The sequence below is a fragment of the Chaetomium tenue genome (assembly GCF_020726465.1).
Source record: "Chaetomium tenue strain MPI-SDFR-AT-0079 chromosome Unknown F5144scaffold_4, whole genome shotgun sequence".
NCBI lineage: Eukaryota > Fungi > Ascomycota > Sordariomycetes > Sordariales > Chaetomiaceae > Chaetomium > Chaetomium tenue.
The window spans coordinates 1,690,134-1,706,414 of record NW_027117332.1 but is presented as its reverse complement, the minus strand read 5'-3'; the positions used below and the strand labels follow the sequence as shown (position 1 = coordinate 1,706,414).

Sequence of the window (16,281 nt, the reverse complement as noted above, 5' to 3'; positions counted from 1 at the left end):
AGATCCCCGCCTTCGGTATTCCTTCCACCCTTATCCTGACATGGCCCCTGGGGTATTACAGATGATATCCAGAACCACCTACCGGCTGGTTCACTCTTCGACTGCCGGGACCGGGCAGGTTGTGGTCGGCGATGCCGGTTCCACCACAACAAGACCTTTATGGGCGTGGGCCTACGTTAATACCAACGGTGTCCCCGCTACGGGCCGTCTAACGGACCTCTCTTACTTACACGAACGAAGGATATATAGGTACACGCTCCAGTGCGGTCGTCACCGAAAATTCCTTGCCGCTGCAAGATTGGCAAAAGATGTGCTATGGCGGAGCTTGGTTAATATGGCCTCATCTCGGCCACGACGCGTGTGCGTCTGAATCGGGCGACACACCCGCGGTCCATCATCAGCTCTTTGTTGGGTCCCCCAGACCCAGACGATCGGTCATGATGACCTGAGCAGACCTGGCCATGGCGAATTCCGGGGGTCACGGAAGTCCAAACCATTCACCAATTCAAGCTTGGCCCGAAAGCTGAATGTGAGGCGGATGGCAGCATTCATCGTCCCCACCCTCGGCTTGCTCCCCAGATGTCTGCATAGCATATTCCCCTGCCTATAATACACACAGCAGCAAACGCACTTAGTGTACGAAGGAGCGAGGGTCCTTTTCTTACATACAGTCAAAGAGCCGAAAACCACGTCGCCATCTCAACTTAACGGAGGTTGACGAAGCAACAATCTCATTTCTGGCCTGACCGCCTCAATACCCCGAGCTCCGTGCCGTCGGGTATCATCTCACCACTGTGGTATCCCGGCTGTCACTCACATGTAATGCTACAGTTGCCTGGTACCAATGAGACGGGAGAAGCGACCCGTTTTTGGCCGGCCTGCAAGTCGCTCCCGTGTGTGCGCTACCTCCCCATCGGGAATGTGGTTGCAGCTCACCCGTCTCTGCCTCTCTGCTGACTGCTGCCGCCGTTGCACCTTCACGCACTAGTGGCCGGGCCACCGACGCACGCCGGAAGTAGAAAAGCACATGAAGCCTGCGTCACGCACTCTTGTGCAGATAACGCTACTAGAACCACGCATACATACAAAGTGGTCGGGGAATTAATAACACATCACACATATGCCCGTGCACCCGGCCCAAGCATTCGCCCTCCCCGGCGCGCTGTGATTGACGGCTCCGGCCGCTTCTTCGGGACGGCATCCCGGGCGTGGCGCTTGGGAGGCGCTGGTTCGGGCCCGGTCCGGAAAACCCAAGACAAGAAAACCCCCAATCACCTCCATTTGTTGTGGCAGATCGCGCGCGGCAACAAATCGGGTCGGCGGGGCTAAAGGCCAATCCACGCAGCCCTACGCCAAATTTGCCGGATCAATTGGGGGCCACATCCGCCGGAAGTTCTTGAGGTGCATGCTGCACTGCAGTAGTCTTGGGGGTGGTTTTTACATGGACGTCAACGCCCATGTACACATTTCTGAGTGGCGTCGTTTCAACTTGACAGAACTGATATGTAGGTTGGGATCCTTCAGCCGCGGAACACTTCCGGGGATGACAGTCCGAGTTCTCAGGGGATCGAGACTAGGTTGTTGTTCCTCTAATCGATTGCTATCGCTGGGAGTTGTTGACGTTTCCAAAAGACCTGACCTTGTTAACTCAAGTCGTCCAACAACAAATCCAGAAATGGGCAAGTACATACCTAGACGTTAAAAAGCTCAGTCACGCCAATGCAACGTCGGTCATTGCATCACAGTGCCAGTACCAGCGGATGCCGGATTGCGGGACGGAAGAGCTTGTTTTCGCCATTTGATAATTGATAGTTACTTTGTAGGTTGAACTCATCATCCCTGGTAGGTGCTTTCCCATTTCAGTCTTCGTTGATTCCTTCTTGCGCAAATTTTTATTTTCCTTTACAGTTCACACATCCTTTGAGAACCCGTTTTCTCCCCTCAATAAACTGCTTTTCTTTAGACCCTCATCATCACTCAATTTTCCGTAGTACGTATGTAGAATACAGGGCTCCGTCCCCGGTAGCGAGGCTAGATGTGTAAGTGGCCTAGTTACGTAATTTATACAGTCCGGCTGTACTTTTGTGTAACTTCACATATTTTCGCTTGCGAATTTACGCCATTTTCTGTATGAGCCGTACGATCCACCGAATGCTTCACAATCTGAAACACGACCTCGCCATTCCAGCTTTGGTGACAGGTCAAGCTCGCTTGCCGTTCCAGGCCGGTAACCACTCACAAAGATAACCGCGGCCGCAGTCGCACCAACACGGGAAGAATCAAATCGCCAATGGACGGGAGCACCGTGCCGCCGCGCGGTCCGGCAATCGATGCCTCGAGCGCCTTCATACTTCTCATCACCATCTTTGCCTTTTTCTTACCCATCCTCCTCTACTTCCCGCCGGTGCCCCCATCCAAACGCGATGCCCTCCTTGAGACACACACCCAAGTCGGCCTCGGCCCATCAGAATCCGGCCTAAAAGGACACCACTCCAAGGACAACAACAACAACAACAACAACAGCAGCAACAACGACAACTCAACCCCCACAATCCGCAGCCTCTTCATCTACCCCCTCAAATCCTGCCGCGGCATCGAGGTCCGCCAGAGCAAGGTCCTACCCACCGGCCTCGAATTCGACCGCATCTACACCTTCGCCCAGCTCAAGAGCCCCTTTCCCCTCGCCCTCCCCCCCACCTGCAAGGACCATGACCAGGACAACCACCCCGAAAAAGAAGCCCACACCTGGCACTTCATCACGCAACGCCAATTCCCGCTCCTCGCCACCATCCAAGTCGACCTCTTTCTCCCCGACCCCCTCAAAACCCGCATCGGCACAGCCCCATCAACATCCGCACCCTTCCTCCTCATCCGCTTCCCCTGGCGCGAGCGCGGCCTGCGCGGCCTCCTCGCCTGGGCAGGCGCGAAGCTCACGCGGGGGTGGCGCGCGCAGCCCGAGCGCGAGTTCGTGCTGCCCGTGGCGTATCCGAGCGCGGAGGAGATCGCGGCGCGCGGGTATGGCGAGGGGGAGGAGGTCGTGGTGTGGCGGGATCGGGTGCGCGCGCTGGAGATGGGGGTCGAGGTGCCGGAGGAGTTGGCGCTGTATTTGGGGGTGAGCAATCGGTTGGGGCTGTTTCGCGTGGATCCGGGGAGGTTGAGGGAGGTTTATCGGTGTGCGCCGGGGAGGGGGGAGGTCGGGTATCAGCCGGTGACGGGGTTTCAGGATGCGGTGAGTGGTTTTGCTTTTTTTTTTTTTGGTTTGTTGGTATTGTTGTTGGTGGTGCTGTGCTTTGGTGCTGTGCTGTGGTTTCCCTGCGTTTCTTGTGCGGTTTCTCTGTGTATGATGTGTGCGACACGGTGTAGGGGGGTGGATGCTGCGTACTTTCTTGGCCTTGGGAAGTATTCGTGGAGAGGAACGGGTTTGATGGCTAACTGTGGATGGTCGTGTGCACAGTATCCGCTGCATCTCTTGAACCTGACCAGCGTTCGGGATTTCGAGACCAAAATCGAAAAGGACGAGGGCCTCCGGGAGCTGGACCCAAGGAGGTTCCGGGCTAATATCATAGGTAAGCACGGTATACGTTGAAGGTGCTGCGATCGGAGACGTGCCGTACCTGGCATCGTGAACCCTTTCTACTACTACGTACAGCCGTATCTCCTACCCCACCGTGGCTGACGCTTAGATAGTGGACGGCGATGAAAGCCCCTATGACGAAGAGACGTGGAAGAAGATCCGGTTGAACCCAGGACCCAGCAGTAAGCGTGACGCTTCGGAGTTCCATGTGTCTTGCCGAACCGTCCGGTGAGTTCACCCGCATCTTGGATCGTCGCTTGTCTACAGCACTGACAACCTCCTAGCTGCAAGCTGCCTAATGTCGACCAGGACACTGGTTCTCGGCACCCCGTGCAGCCAGACAAGGCCTTGAGAAAGTTCAGAGAGGTTGACGAAGGCGCAAAACACATGGGTTGCCTGGGTATGCAGGTCACGCCCTTATTTTCCAAGACTAGCTCGTCCGAGGATATGGAGAGCTGGGTCGAGGTTGGAATGTCGGTTGAAGTCCTTGAGCGAGGTGAGCATGTGTACATCCCACAATAGACTTGGGCCGCGCCGGCGCGTGGTAGAAGGACTATTGTTAGTGCTAGCAGTGGTGGAAGTAATCTGAGGGGATCGCCGTGGCTGGCGGGGGTTATAGCATGGGTGGTTTGTGTAGGCTGGGGAAAGGGTGGCTGTATATATATCTCATATAATCGGAGCAATATCTTCCCAAAATAGGTTTGGGGGTATAAATGAACCATTGCAGGTAGCGGGATGCTATAATTTAATCCTTGAATGGTTTTGTATTGTCAGTCAAGCAACCAAAATAAACCATGTTTCTGGATTTACCGGGGAAGTAGAGAGAGAAAAAGAACAAAAGAAATTGGCACACGTACAGGAGTCTTCTAAATTACTATCTAGTGCTTCGACCAATTTGAAAACAAGCGCTGTTGTTCGAGGGCGAAAGTGATTGCTCCCATTCTTTCTTAAGAATAGCCCACCCTACGCACAGAGCGAGCACAGGCTGGTACTTGAGCTGGGTGGGCACGAGAGGGGGCCATGGGGCAATGCCATAAGGCAGGGTCCCCTTCAAGCTTCGCATACTCGCGTACATCAATGCATGGTGCAATATAGAGACACGGGGAATAGACCAAATACACTAGACAGCCAACCCACTACCCAAACGCAGTCGTCATAGCTAGAGTCGTGTTCGTGACAACGTCATAACACATCCCGTCGGCAAGCACCTCACACCAAGTGTCTTGCAGACACCGACAAACAGCCTAAACCAGATGTATCCTTCCACCTGCCCCTTTACCAATCCAACCCAACTCCAACAGCCCCTTCTCCCATGAAACCACCCAACCAGTCAACCCCCCCCTTCCGCACCCCACAAACACACACACGGTACAAAAAAGCAAAAACAGATCACCTCAAATCCGCCGGCGTAAGCGCCTGGACCATACTCGTCCCCTCGCTGAAGCGGGTGCGGAAGATGCGGTTCGCGTTCTGGAACATGCCGTCCTTGAGGGAGACGACGATGAACTGGGAGCCCTTGAAGCGCGTCTTGATGAGGCGGCCGATGTTCTGCGTGTGCGACAGGTCCAGCGCCGCGTCCACCTCGTCCAGGATGTACATGGGCGCCGGCTTGAACTGGAGCAGCGCCATGATCAGGGAGAGGGCGATTAGGGAGCTGTAGGGAAGGAGGTTTGTTAGCGGGGGGTTTGAAAATAAAATAGGTGGGGGGGAGCTTACCGTTGACCGCCGCTCAGCTCGGTGAGGGACTGTTTCCAGACTTTGCCCAGGGACACCTTGACCTCTAGGCCATCCGAGATGGTTTTGCCTTCAGGAGGATCCAGCTTGGCGAAGCTGCCCGGGAGCAGCTCGGCAAAGATCTGACCGAAATCGCCGTTCACCTTCTCCCATGTCTCATGCAGCGCCTTCTTCTTGTAGTCGTCCAGGCTGATGATGGTCTCCTCGATCTTGCGCTTGTCGCGGATGACGGTGCGCATCATGTGCTTGAGCGAGACCTCCTTCTTCTCGACGCTGTCGATCATGTTCATGACCTTGGGGTTGATCTTCTTGCGCAAGCCCTGGCTGCGCTCCAGCAGGTTCTTGTGCGTCGCCTTACACTCGGCGATGTTTTGGCCCTTGTAGTCATATGGCGTCCCCGTGCGTCCGAACTGGTCTCGCGCGTCGGCGATCCACTCGTGTTCCTGCTCCATGCGGGACACGCTCTGCGCCGCAGCCTGCTGCTCCTTGTTAAACTTCTCAACCTGATGGCCGAGCTTTTGCTTCTCTAGGCCCTCCTCGGTGATACGTGCGTTCTTGGACCGCATAGCTTGCTCAAGGGCACGTAGCTCGTCGTCGTAAACGTGGAGCTTGGTGCGCTCCTCTTCGAGCTGCGCCTGCGCGGTGTCGTGCGTCTCCTTGATCTCCTGCTGCTTCTTGATGAGCTCCTCGACCTCCTCCTTCTGCGCCTTGAGGGCGAGGTCAATCTCTTGCAGTTGTTCGCGTGCCGCGGCCAGGTCGCCAGACACCTGCTCCGAGTCGAGCTGTGCGTTCTGGAGCTCTTTTTGGAGACCCTTATTCGACGCCGTCATCCTCTCGACGGCGGCGCGGAGTTTATCAACCGAAGCCTGCAGCTCAACGAGCTTGGCGTCCTTGTTGTTGTCGAAGTCCTTCATGTCCTTCTCGATCCTCTTGACATCGGCGCTAGCCTCAGCTTGCCGTTTCTTAGCCTCCACGACCGACTCCTTGAGTTGCACAATCGTTTCCTTCATCTTCTGTACCTCTTGAAGAATAGATGAGGAGGAGTTGCCGCCAATCTGTTCCTCAGCAAGCTTGATCTCGTGCGACTTGAGATCGAGTTCCTGCTTTATCTTCTTCGCCTGGTCAAGCCTGGACTTCTCTCGCGCGATTTGGGATTGCAACTGGCCGAGCGATGCCTCGGCCTCCCTTAACTGCCTTGTAAGCTCATTGAGCTTTTGCAACGTGACCAGCACACCGCTTGAATTCGGCGCACTGCCACCAGAGAGTGTACCCGAGGGGTCGTAGGCATCGCCTTCTAGCGTGATACTTCGCATCCGTACGTTGGGGTCGAAGGTAACCCGCTTGGCTGTCTCGCCATCTGCGCACACTAGAGTATTGCCAAAAACATACTCCATGGCCGCCGAAACCTCGTTGTCATAGCCGACAAGGGACAGTGCCAGATCAACCTTCCCTGGTGCGACCCTTTGAGCGGTGGCAACGGTTTGCGCCGATGCCCTGAAGGTGGAGATCTTGTTGAGGGGAATAATGGTTACCCGCTTTCGCAGTCTTCCTCCTTGCAAGAGCTGGGTGCCGGTGACTTCTGTGTCCACAACAACGTTGTATAGCCGCCCGCCCGCGCAGATTTCAAGCGCCGTAGCTGCTTGTGTGAACTGTTTGTCGAGAGAGAACAGCTGAGCTACCAAACCCTTGACCTTCGACCGGTCAAAATTGGGCACGGGGTCGGCATAGTTGAAGTCGATGTTGGCTACCTTGCGCTTGAGAGCATCGGATTCTTGCCGCAGATTTCGGATGGTTTGTTGGAGTTGGCTCTCTTGCTTATACATCTCCTGTTCCGTGCCAGGTTGAAACCCAAGCTTGCCGAGCTCCTTCTCTAACCTCTGGGCTTGATGCTTGAGCCCCTCGAGATCTTTGAGAAGCCCGGCGTTCTGGTCTTTCGCCCTCACCGCGCGCGGCTCTTCTTCCTTTATCCGCTTTTCAAGGTGAGCCATTTTGATCTTGGCCTGCTCTTGCTCTGTCACAGCTGCTGTGACTCGGTTCCTGGCGTCTTGTAGCTGTCCCTGGTACCCGTTCTCCTGGCCTTCCTTGGATGCGACACCGGTTTGCAGGGTCTGGAGCAGTTCTTCTTTTGACTCCGCCTCCTGAGCCTGCTTTTCGGCCGCTTCTTTCGCAGAGTCGTACTTGGCCTTGATTTTTTCGTACGCCTTGGTCTTCTCCTTCAGGGTTGCCTCCAACTCGGCAACGGTCTTCTCGCAACCTGTCCTCCTCTCCTGCTCCTCCGCCATGCTGCTGCGTTTGAGATCGGCAACGGTAGCCAGGCGGACCAGCTCGTTGGAATGCTTCTTTACCGCATCCTCGAGGGCTTGCGCCTTGCCGCCCTTCCGTAGTTCCTTGTCCCTCTGCTCCTTGACCCTCTTCACATCTTCCTCTAAATGCGAAATTTCGCTCTTGAGGCGTGTGGCCGATTCCTCCAAATCCTTCTCACGCTGCTTCTTCGCTTCGAGATCCGAGGCGGACTGCTCCAGCTTTTCCTGGCACCGGACGTAGTCGTGGGCGACAACAACCCTGGTCAACCGCTCGAGATCATTTTGCGTTTGCTGAAAGTCGAGGAAGGCGCGCTTCTCAGTCCGGAGTTTCTCGAGCTTCGGTTCGATTTCGTCGCGGAGCAGTTCTGTGATTTCCTGGAGTTTCATTTCCTTTTTCCCCATCGTCTTGATCGCCTTGTCCCTCCTATCCTCGAACATCCTCGTCCCTGCTGCCTCCTCAATCATAGCCAGGATTTCGACGGCCTTCATGTTCAGCACTTTGGTGATGCGACCCTGCATGATCAGGAAGTTCGGGTTGTTGATGTTGAGCTGGACCGATTGGAACAGGTTCTGGACGGTCTGCTGCTGTGCTCGGTGACCATTAATCAGGTATTTTGTCGTCCCGCCGAGAACGATCTGGCGGGTCACACTAATGGTTGTATATTCCTCGAACCCGATGGGCGAACGCCTCTTGTCCTTGTTGTCGAACACGATGGTGACGCTAGCCTTGGTGACGCCTGCTTGTCCGCGTTTGTAGATCAGGTCCTGTCGGCAGAAACGGGAGAGTCAGCTCGGGGCTTTAGAGATTCCCGAATTTCTATCTCACCTGTAGATTCTGAGCGCGGACTGTGGACATGTTGGTGATGCCGAGGACGAAGCAGATGGCATCCAGGATGTTGGACTTGCCACTGCCATTGAGGCCGGTGATCGAGTTGAAGCTCTCGTCCCTGTACTAATCGTCAGCAGCCTTTCAACCCCTCAGAGTTGTCCCATAGTACCATCCTGATATCACGGTACGCACGGCGTACGACTTGAAGCCCTGTTTGCGTGGGTCAGTTGCTGCCGGGAAAAAAAGAGGAAGGGTCCGTCTGCGCCTACGTCGATGATTAGTTCCGTCACCCTCATGGCGGCGTTGTCGAAAAAGCCCCCTTTATCTTGTTGGTTGTCGATCGGCCTGGGGGGGTATGGGGGGTATGGGGGGTTAAGATGGCGCGTAAAGTCGCAAAACCGATTTCCAAGACACGCGGCACCCCTCCTTGCAGCTTCGGTATTTGTTTACTTTGCTTGGTTGTCGCCCCGCAGCATGCGGGCCTGTGCGCTGGTCTCAAAGCCACCCGCAATCGTGTGGTATTTATCGGACTGGTACGTATCTTACGGTATTGATACATTTCCGCTCGATGTGGAATGTCAACCCACTTGCTCCACCCCGACAATCGCATTCATCCGAGGATCGTAATCCCAAACATGCCAGGCTCGGGAGTTTTGTATGCGATGGTGTTGGGTCCGCGTTTCTTCTATTCTCACCCTAAAATTGCTCTTGCATTGTGATTTTTTGACACAATCTTTTATTCCCAAAACTAGTGTTATCTAGGTTCAAATCCAGCTTTTTTCTATTTCTGTCACCTTGAAATCACCGCACTAGAATATTACCCTGAATCGGGCAGTTTGAAGTTGCATCAGCAGCGCTTGTTCAGGTTACTGGGCGGCCATTGGCCACCTTGTCAGAAGAAGCGGCCTGGGCAGGGGTTCCCGACCGTTGCCCCCAACTTGGAACCGGGCACTCGGAGGGGAGACGTACGTCGGCCTTGTCCCTCCATGACAGGCTGGAACCCTCGAACGCATCTTGATATTTAATGCTTTGCGTGCATTTCAGCCCAATACATACGGTGGCCCAGTTTCCCGGATGCGCCCGCCCCTGATCAGCAACGCTTAGCCGCCTCTATTTTGCGATTGCTGTGCAAGCCGGCCGAACACTCCTGTTCAAGACAGGCCATCGCCACAACGAACATCCCAACCTCTGCTAAGTCGGCGAGGACTAAACAGCTATCCGACCAACCCATATAGCCGGCGCAGCGCAGATCTGCAAATAAAAGTGCACCAGCATATTATCGAAACGGCCACGATCTGATGCCAATCCGTTCTAGTCGCCATCGTCGTGCGTCGAGGCCCCGGGCCCGTTTGGGAGGATGCCCGAGGCAATGATTCCCTCGCGGACCTCCTCCTCGAGTACCCTTTTGCCCACTTCACGAGAGTCGGACGCAGCCTCTATTCGCCCACGCAACCGTCGCCTTCTTACCACACAAGACGGTACCGGGTCTCCTTCGGCATTCTCGAGCCCGAGTCGAACCCCCAGTCGGGGCGCTTCGCCTATACCGTCAGCGCATATTGGCTCTGTTACAGGGAGGAACAATGCTGGGATCGATGTTGTGCATAGCACAGCCCGTGGAAAGAGTCCTGGTGCCGGCCGCGGACTTCTCGACGGCTCGTGGACCTCGAGCTGGGCCTCCGTCCAGGAATTGGCGTCATCGCTACTCACAGGCGGGGGACCGGGGGTTGGCGGTGAATTGCATCGCCCGGGCAGCAGGGATGGAAGCAGAGCAAGGAAGCCAACCAGGCAGTCCAGCTACCGGGTGGAGAATAGGAATGAGACCTGGGGTCCGCAGCCCCCAAACGAGGGAAGACCGAGTGCAGGCGACATTGCTGCTGGATCACGCGCAGAGAGGGAGGCCACCTTGAAAGCTATGCGCACGGCAAGCGTGTTGGAAAGTCACGAGGGTGTTAACGGAGGGTTGGACGTCGCGAGGAGGTTTAAGAAACGAAGCTCGGATGAGGACCTGAGGAACACCTCGCAGAATCAGGAGACGGAAGCATATTTGGCCTACATCCATCACGTACAGGCCACAGACACCTATGCAGGTATCGTGCTGAAGTACAGGTGTCGGGAGGACGCATTTCGGAAGGCCAACGGGCTGTGGTCGCGGGATAATATCCAGGTGCGGAAGTGGTTGGCAATGCCGGTGGATGCATGTGAGGTGAGGGGCCGACCTTGCGATCCGCCAGCCAACCCATCGTCACGAGTCGACCTACTGGCCCGGACACCAGATGGAACCGACCCCTTCGGCCGAGACGATCAACAAAAACGGGACTTTTTCTCGAACCCCCCAAACGGGCAGTCGTCAGACCAGAATCAGGCCGGCGACAACGACAGGCCGTGGACCCGCGTAAGGTGGGTGTCAATAGACTCGCACCCACACCCGATCGAGGTCGCACGGGTTCCCCGAAAAGCCCTTGGTTATTTCCCCCCGCGCCGGAAGAAAAGCGTCTCAGCGGTCTCCACCCCCCGAGCCTCGATGGATCTCCCCAACACCACGGCCTCCGAATCGGCCGCCGACAGCCCCGGAAGCAGTTCTTCCCGCCGCCCCAGCCTCCTCACATCCCGACGCCCGTCCAACAGCACCACCACCTCCCCCGCCAACCGGGGCCGCATAAACAGCACCGGCAGCGGCACCAGCGCCAGCACCGACGACCCCCGCCCAGCCTGGATGCGTCGACCCGGGGGGGTCGGCTCCATGGGGCGTAACGTGCGCGCCCCCGGACCGGAGCGCGACTACTTCAACACGTGGACCAACAAGCACCTACCCGGGCTCAACATCGACTCGCTCCCCTCCATGTCGGTCATGGGCTCCGAGATGGCGCGCTTCGGCTTCCTGCGCGCCGCCGACAACCCCTCGGTCGCCATCGCCGAGAGCCCCTTCGAGGACGGCCGCGACGCCACCTCGCCCACCACCCAGCACCCGCAGCACCAGCAGGGCACCGGCCTGGACAAGGCCGCGGCTACCGTTGAGACCTGGCTCAGAGGCGCCTTTGAGCGCGCGAGGCAGGGCGTGCCGCTTACGCCGGTTCTCGGCCCCAGGGGTAGGACGGGCGGCGGCGGCGGCGGCGGCGTGGGGCTGCCCGAGGTGGGTGGTGGCGGCGATCTGATCGAGCTGGCGGATACGGGCAGTGATGATGGGAGGTATGATGGGGCGCCGAGGGATGTGGGGGGCTTGCTTAGCTCGCCGTCTGGTTCGACGTCGGCTTCGGGGAGCAGGCCGGGCCAGTGGACGCCGGGGGTGAGGGGGAGGGGGAGGGGTGGCCCTGGGGTTGGGCTGGATAAGAAGTCGGATTAGGGGGTGGGAGGGAGATATGGGGACGCTGTTTATCTACAGATGGTGGTCGTATGGCGACTGATATGAATTGTTGCTGTGGGGTATCTTAGCATTGCGGTGCAGGCGTTGTATTGTTTTAGCGGTGGCGATGTTGGCCGCGGCCATGCCCTCTTTTTTTGTATATAGAAGCAGGCAATTAGATCATGGTATGGCAGCTTGGGTTTTGTCTCGTCTGATATAGCCCTTCTTTCGGATGAACTCTTGAATTTGTAATGTTATATGTGTCTCCTTGATACACGAAACTAATATCAGAGACAAAACAGACTTTAAGTTCAGGTGGGAAATTCTGCATCGAGGCATATAATACGTAGCTGTCGAGTTTGTTAAACTATAATTTTATCAGCAAAGTGATCTCTAATACCGAACGGAACCTTGTTGCTTTGCCAAGAATAGCCGCCTTTGGCGGCTTGTGATGCGTCGCCGATAAGGAACCTTATCGCCTCACCCGAAAGTCGGAATCACGGGCTGCGACCGCGACACCTTCACAACACTCTCCCGTTTGCGCCGGCGTACCTCGTTTTACGAATACACCATCCAATTTACCAACCGCACACGCACATTCCGCCCCAAGACCGACCGCACTCGACCCACTCCGAGCGAACGTCCCGCGCCGCGAAATGCCACGACCGTCACAATGCCGATTTGTATAGAATGTCGGCACCCCGTCAAGACACTTTGGCGCGAGGGCGGCGGCGACAAGTCGGGAGGGCACAACATCCGTCTGACAGTATGCAAGAACTGCGGCCGCTTCTGCGACAAATACGTCGAGCACGATTTCGTGGTGTTGTTTATCGATCTGGTCTTGATCAAGCCACAGGTACGGCAGCAGTCGGAATTGCGACACAGGGCAAGGGGACTAACACAATAGGGGGATTAGGTGTATAGGCATTTACTACACAACACATTGATGAAGGAGGAGGACCAGTTTGCGGTACGTCATTATGCATGTCACAATTACCCCTATATCACAAGCAAGGACGGAGAGAGAAACTAACAAGCGCCCCTAGTCCTCCATCATCCGCCTCGGCATTCTCCTCCTTCTCTTCGACGTCTATCTCACCTGGGCACGTATCGAGCGGCAATCCGCCCCGGCCGACCCCCCAGATATAACCGACAATGAAAATAACTTTGGCCGACTGGCCCAACAGCCCATCGTCTTCCAATACATGTTTTTCCGTACGCCTCCCCCCAACACACATCACACATCATCCCAAACAAACCAACTAACTAACCACACACAGTAATCCTCTGCACGCTCTCCACCATCGCCTTCCACGCCTCCATCCGCTTCCTCACCTCCTCACGCTACTCCCCACTCGCCGCGCTAGGCCTACTACCGCGGTACTCACGACCCAACTCGGTGTCCACCGCCCTGCTGGTGTCCTCGTCAACCAAGCTATTCCCGATCCTGATGGTGATCTGGGAGTACGACGTGCCCGCGGCGGCGCGGTCGCTCGGGTGGGCCGTGGTGGCCAACAACGTGGAGGCGCTCAAGATCCTGCTGGACTGCGGGTACGGCGTGGCCGCGCTGCTGGCCATGGCCGGCGCGGTCAGTCGGTGGGCGATGGGTCGTGCGGTGCTGTGGGCGGCTGGGCTGGAAGGGGTGGACTCGGCGGGCGAGTCGGGGGTTGCGGAGGACGGGCGCGCTTTTGTGGCGATGCTGATGTACGCGCGGGAATGGGCGGGCAGGCTGGCTGTTGGTTAGGTGCCGCGCAGCGCGAGCTTGAGCTTGAGTGTTCCCGTTCCCGTTGTGCGTTAAGTATTTGTTTTTTGTTCGAGCTATTCTGCAACATCGCCATGACATGAGTGAGTTCTTCTTGACACGATGCAACTTTGTTGTATTGGCCCGCCTCTGTTCTCTCAGGGGGGCTGTCTGCTGGATGTACAAGTCCAAAGCCAACCCAAATGTGAAATATCAAAAACCCGTTATATGCCCGCCTCGCGCCCAAAACGCCGCCCCGCATCTGTATGGAATGCCGTGGGTATTCGTACAACAAGCCGCTGAATATGGTCCCGTCTCGCGCCCGCCTCGCGCCCGTCTTGTCGTCCCTCTCGCCGCCCCCCGGAAATCCATCTCAGTGGTGGATGTACTCCTTGCGTAGGTCCGACCGTCGCGGCTCGATGAGCGGGTGGAGCTGGGCGAGGAATGTAACAGCCCACATGAGGAAGCAGCTGGCAATGGAGAGGATGATGGAGGAGCGCCAGAGCCTGGAGAGAGATGAAGTCAGTACAACAGCATCAAATGGTTAGCGCGGGGTTATAGGGGAAGCGTACACTTGGTTCTCGCCCTTGGGAGAGAAGAACCAGGCTGCAAGCGCCATGGCAACAACTATCACGAAGCCAATGATGACACTCCACCTGCGACACTCGGTGTTAGCCAGGAGCGGACGGTTCTATGGTGGTGTGCAGGGCTGTCGCGTACCCGTTGGCCATTTTGCCGGTCTATTATGCGGAATGATCTGATTGCTTCGATTGACCCCGGCGGACGTAGTGTTGTTGAGTGCGAAACGGGTTGTTGGCGGCCGAGAGAAGCGGCGTTGCTTGTTCGATGGTTGGTTGCGCGGCGTTGGAGGTTGGCGGAAGCTCACGCCGCAGCAACAAGGCAAGCTGCGGACCTTGGCGACATCCCTTAGTCATCCGACTAACCCCGTAAGATTACCTTACACCATACGAACAAAACATTACGACTTCAACATTTCAACCCACCTCCCTCATCCTTCGGAATTCCGAACAGCAAAACAGCAGTTGATCGAGGTGTTAGAGGTGTCAATAGGTGCATAGGTAGGTACGATCCTGACTCTGGCTAAGTAATACTTTCAAACTCCGACTTCCATCACGAAACCGATTTAACCAATCAGTTATTCTCATACTTCAACCCCGACTCCTGCCGGATGGCGCCGTAAATTCCGGCGATGTCCCCCTTTGCCCCATCATGCTCCTTCACCTCGGCCAGGTGCGCATCCGCCACCTCGAGGTTCCTCATCCTCACGCCACAGGCCTTGGCCAGACTAAGGGCATGCCTCGCGTCCTTCCTTGCAAGGTCAACGGGAAAGAGTGGGTAGTCCATCTGGTGGTACGCCCCCGACAGGATGCGAGTCGAATAATCCGCAAACGGACCGGGGAAGAGACTCTCAATTAAGTCATGCATGTATTGTGTTCCGAGCCCAGACTTCTCCGACAGGACCAAGGTCTCGGAAATCTGCTCGACCATGTTTGCGATGAAGGTGTTGCCGATCAGCTTCAGCTGGAGCGCTTTCTCATAGGGCTGGTCGCTCATGTCAATCTCGCTTTTGGCCATGACACCCTTGAAGTACTGTCGAGCCTTTTGGACCGAGGCCTTGGGGCCTGCGAGGACACCGATGAGTTGCCCGATCTCGCCCTTGGCAGGCGCTCCAAACACCGGGGCGGCGACGAACTCGGCACCGCGGTCATGGAAGAGCTTGGCGACGCGTACTGTGGTGTCCGGATGGATGGTGGAGCACTCTACGAAGAGCTTGCCCTTGACGTCGACAGCTTCGAGGATCTCGGCTGCCACGCTTTCCACCACATCGTCCTTGGCGAGGATCGTGAAGATGATGTCGGCCTTGGCAACGCCCGCAGTGACCGAGTCAATAATTTCGACCTGGCCAGCCGAAAACTTCTCGCTGAACTCGACGGACTTCTGCTTGGTGCGGTTGTAAATAAGAACGGGGTGTTCGACATCTCCCTTCTGTACGACGTTTTTGCACATCCCCTGGCCATGTTAGAACTCCTTCTTCGCATGGTCGGCAATCTGTGCACTTACCCGGCCCATGTTCCCCAGGCCAATCCACAAGACTTTCGGGGCCATGTTTAAGGGAATTAATACGTAGGTTTCTAAAGTCCGTGCTTACAAAATGTTCAAAATACCAGGAGGTTGCGGATGGGGCAGATGGTGTCGACAAGTGGTTGTGTTGGGGAGTTCGTTGTGTGGCACTTCTAGGTTTTATCAAGGGCCTTCTCTCTCTTATAAGTCGGGTAATGAACCGGGCCACCGCGCGGGGAAACGCTTTCCCCTCTCACCATAACGTTGGGAACAACATCGGAAGGAAAGGCTTACAAATGGCAACCGCGAGTTGCCCATGCGAGGTCGGAATCACCTCTCTGACGAGAATCAAAATGAGCCTTGCCTTCCCAGATTGGGGTGGCTGGCTTTGAGTTGCGTCGTCTCACCTGTCGCCGGGTCATCTATACTATACAATGCGACCCTGCTGACTACCTCCCGTTTCCAAAATTATTCCATCATCGAACCGCGGGATAACTTGGAACCTGAATCAAGTGCGGGGCAGAAAACTTCAGCTCTTGGGGTTGCTGGTTGCGTAACCTGTGGTGATAAGAAACGCCGCTGCACCTGCGGGGTTCTCTCCAGCATGGAAGCATCACAGGTGCCTCTCTCAATGTGAGTTGCCGTCAAGAGGGACCTTGCCGACCGGGACCTTTGCTG

At 56.3% G+C, this 16,281-nt stretch overlaps 5 protein-coding genes across 5 annotated transcripts; 2 read left to right on the top strand and 3 right to left on the bottom strand.

Moving 5' to 3' along the window:
* Positions 1 to 2,089: 2,089 nt before the first annotated feature.
* Positions 2,090 to 4,354, top strand: F5144DRAFT_572227 (uncharacterized protein). Its single transcript, XM_066788873.1, has 4 exons — positions 2,090 to 3,229; positions 3,455 to 3,566; positions 3,688 to 3,802; positions 3,859 to 4,354. Exons 1-4 carry the CDS (start codon positions 2,291 to 2,293, stop codon positions 4,094 to 4,096), a joined length of 1,404 nt encoding a protein of 467 aa, XP_066642938.1. The 5' UTR covers positions 2,090 to 2,290; the 3' UTR covers positions 4,097 to 4,354.
* Positions 4,355 to 4,682: 328 nt separating this feature from the next.
* F5144DRAFT_232440 (uncharacterized protein) lies at positions 4,683 to 8,885 on the bottom strand. Its single transcript, XM_066783245.1, has 5 exons — positions 8,710 to 8,885; positions 8,610 to 8,650; positions 8,438 to 8,558; positions 5,291 to 8,376; positions 4,683 to 5,228 (listed from the first exon to the last, which is right to left on the bottom strand). The coding sequence occupies exons 1-5, from the start codon at positions 8,734 to 8,736 to the stop codon at positions 4,964 to 4,966; spliced, it is 3,540 nt and encodes a 1,179-aa protein (XP_066642937.1). The 5' UTR covers positions 8,737 to 8,885; the 3' UTR covers positions 4,683 to 4,963.
* A 924-nt stretch (positions 8,886 to 9,809) lies between these two features.
* On the top strand, positions 9,810 to 13,524 carry F5144DRAFT_490830 (Arv1-like family-domain-containing protein; the record flags this gene model as incomplete). The annotated part of the gene is made up of 5 exons (XM_066785822.1): positions 9,810 to 11,710; positions 12,417 to 12,636; positions 12,697 to 12,750; positions 12,827 to 12,995; positions 13,061 to 13,524. 5 exons carry the CDS (start codon positions 9,810 to 9,812, stop codon positions 13,522 to 13,524), a joined length of 2,808 nt encoding a protein of 935 aa, XP_066642936.1.
* Positions 13,525 to 13,894: 370 nt separating this feature from the next.
* Positions 13,895 to 14,252, bottom strand: F5144DRAFT_602578 (ATPase, V0 complex, subunit E1/e2; the record flags this gene model as incomplete). Its single annotated transcript, XM_066791220.1, has 3 exons — positions 13,895 to 14,027; positions 14,094 to 14,177; positions 14,242 to 14,252. 3 exons carry the CDS (start codon positions 14,250 to 14,252, stop codon positions 13,895 to 13,897), a joined length of 228 nt encoding a protein of 75 aa, XP_066642935.1.
* A 397-nt stretch (positions 14,253 to 14,649) lies between these two features.
* F5144DRAFT_232268 (NAD binding domain of 6-phosphogluconate dehydrogenase-domain-containing protein) lies at positions 14,650 to 15,783 on the bottom strand. The gene is made up of 2 exons (XM_066783242.1): positions 15,604 to 15,783; positions 14,650 to 15,528 (listed from the first exon to the last, which is right to left on the bottom strand). The coding sequence occupies exons 1-2, from the start codon at positions 15,646 to 15,648 to the stop codon at positions 14,674 to 14,676; spliced, it is 900 nt and encodes a 299-aa protein (XP_066642934.1). The 5' UTR covers positions 15,649 to 15,783; the 3' UTR covers positions 14,650 to 14,673.
* Between the last annotated feature and the right edge of the window lie 498 nt (positions 15,784 to 16,281).

Coding starts and splice junctions, on each gene's coding strand:
- F5144DRAFT_572227 (XM_066788873.1), top strand. CDS start 2,291: ATGGACGGGAGCACCGTGCCGCCGCGCGGTCCGGCAATCGATGCCTCG. Junction 3,230..3,454: donor TGACGGGGTTTCAGGATGCG/GTGAGTGGTTTT, acceptor TCGTGTGCACAG/TATCCGCTGCATCTCTTGAA. Junction 3,803..3,858: donor GTGTCTTGCCGAACCGTCCG/GTGAGTTCACCC, acceptor ACAACCTCCTAG/CTGCAAGCTGCCTAATGTCG.
- F5144DRAFT_232268 (XM_066783242.1), bottom strand. CDS start 15,648: ATGGCCCCGAAAGTCTTGTGGATTGGCCTGGGGAACATGGGCCGG. Junction 15,529..15,603: donor GCCTGGGGAACATGGGCCGG/GTAAGTGCACAG, acceptor AACGTCGTACAG/AAGGGAGATGTCGAACACCC.
- F5144DRAFT_232440 (XM_066783245.1), bottom strand. CDS start 8,736: ATGAGGGTGACGGAACTAATCATCGAC. Junction 8,559..8,609: donor CGTACCGTGATATCAGGATG/GTACTATGGGAC, acceptor CGATTAGTACAG/GGACGAGAGCTTCAACTCGA. Junction 8,377..8,437: donor TCCGCGCTCAGAATCTACAG/GTGAGATAGAAA, acceptor TTCTGCCGACAG/GACCTGATCTACAAACGCGG.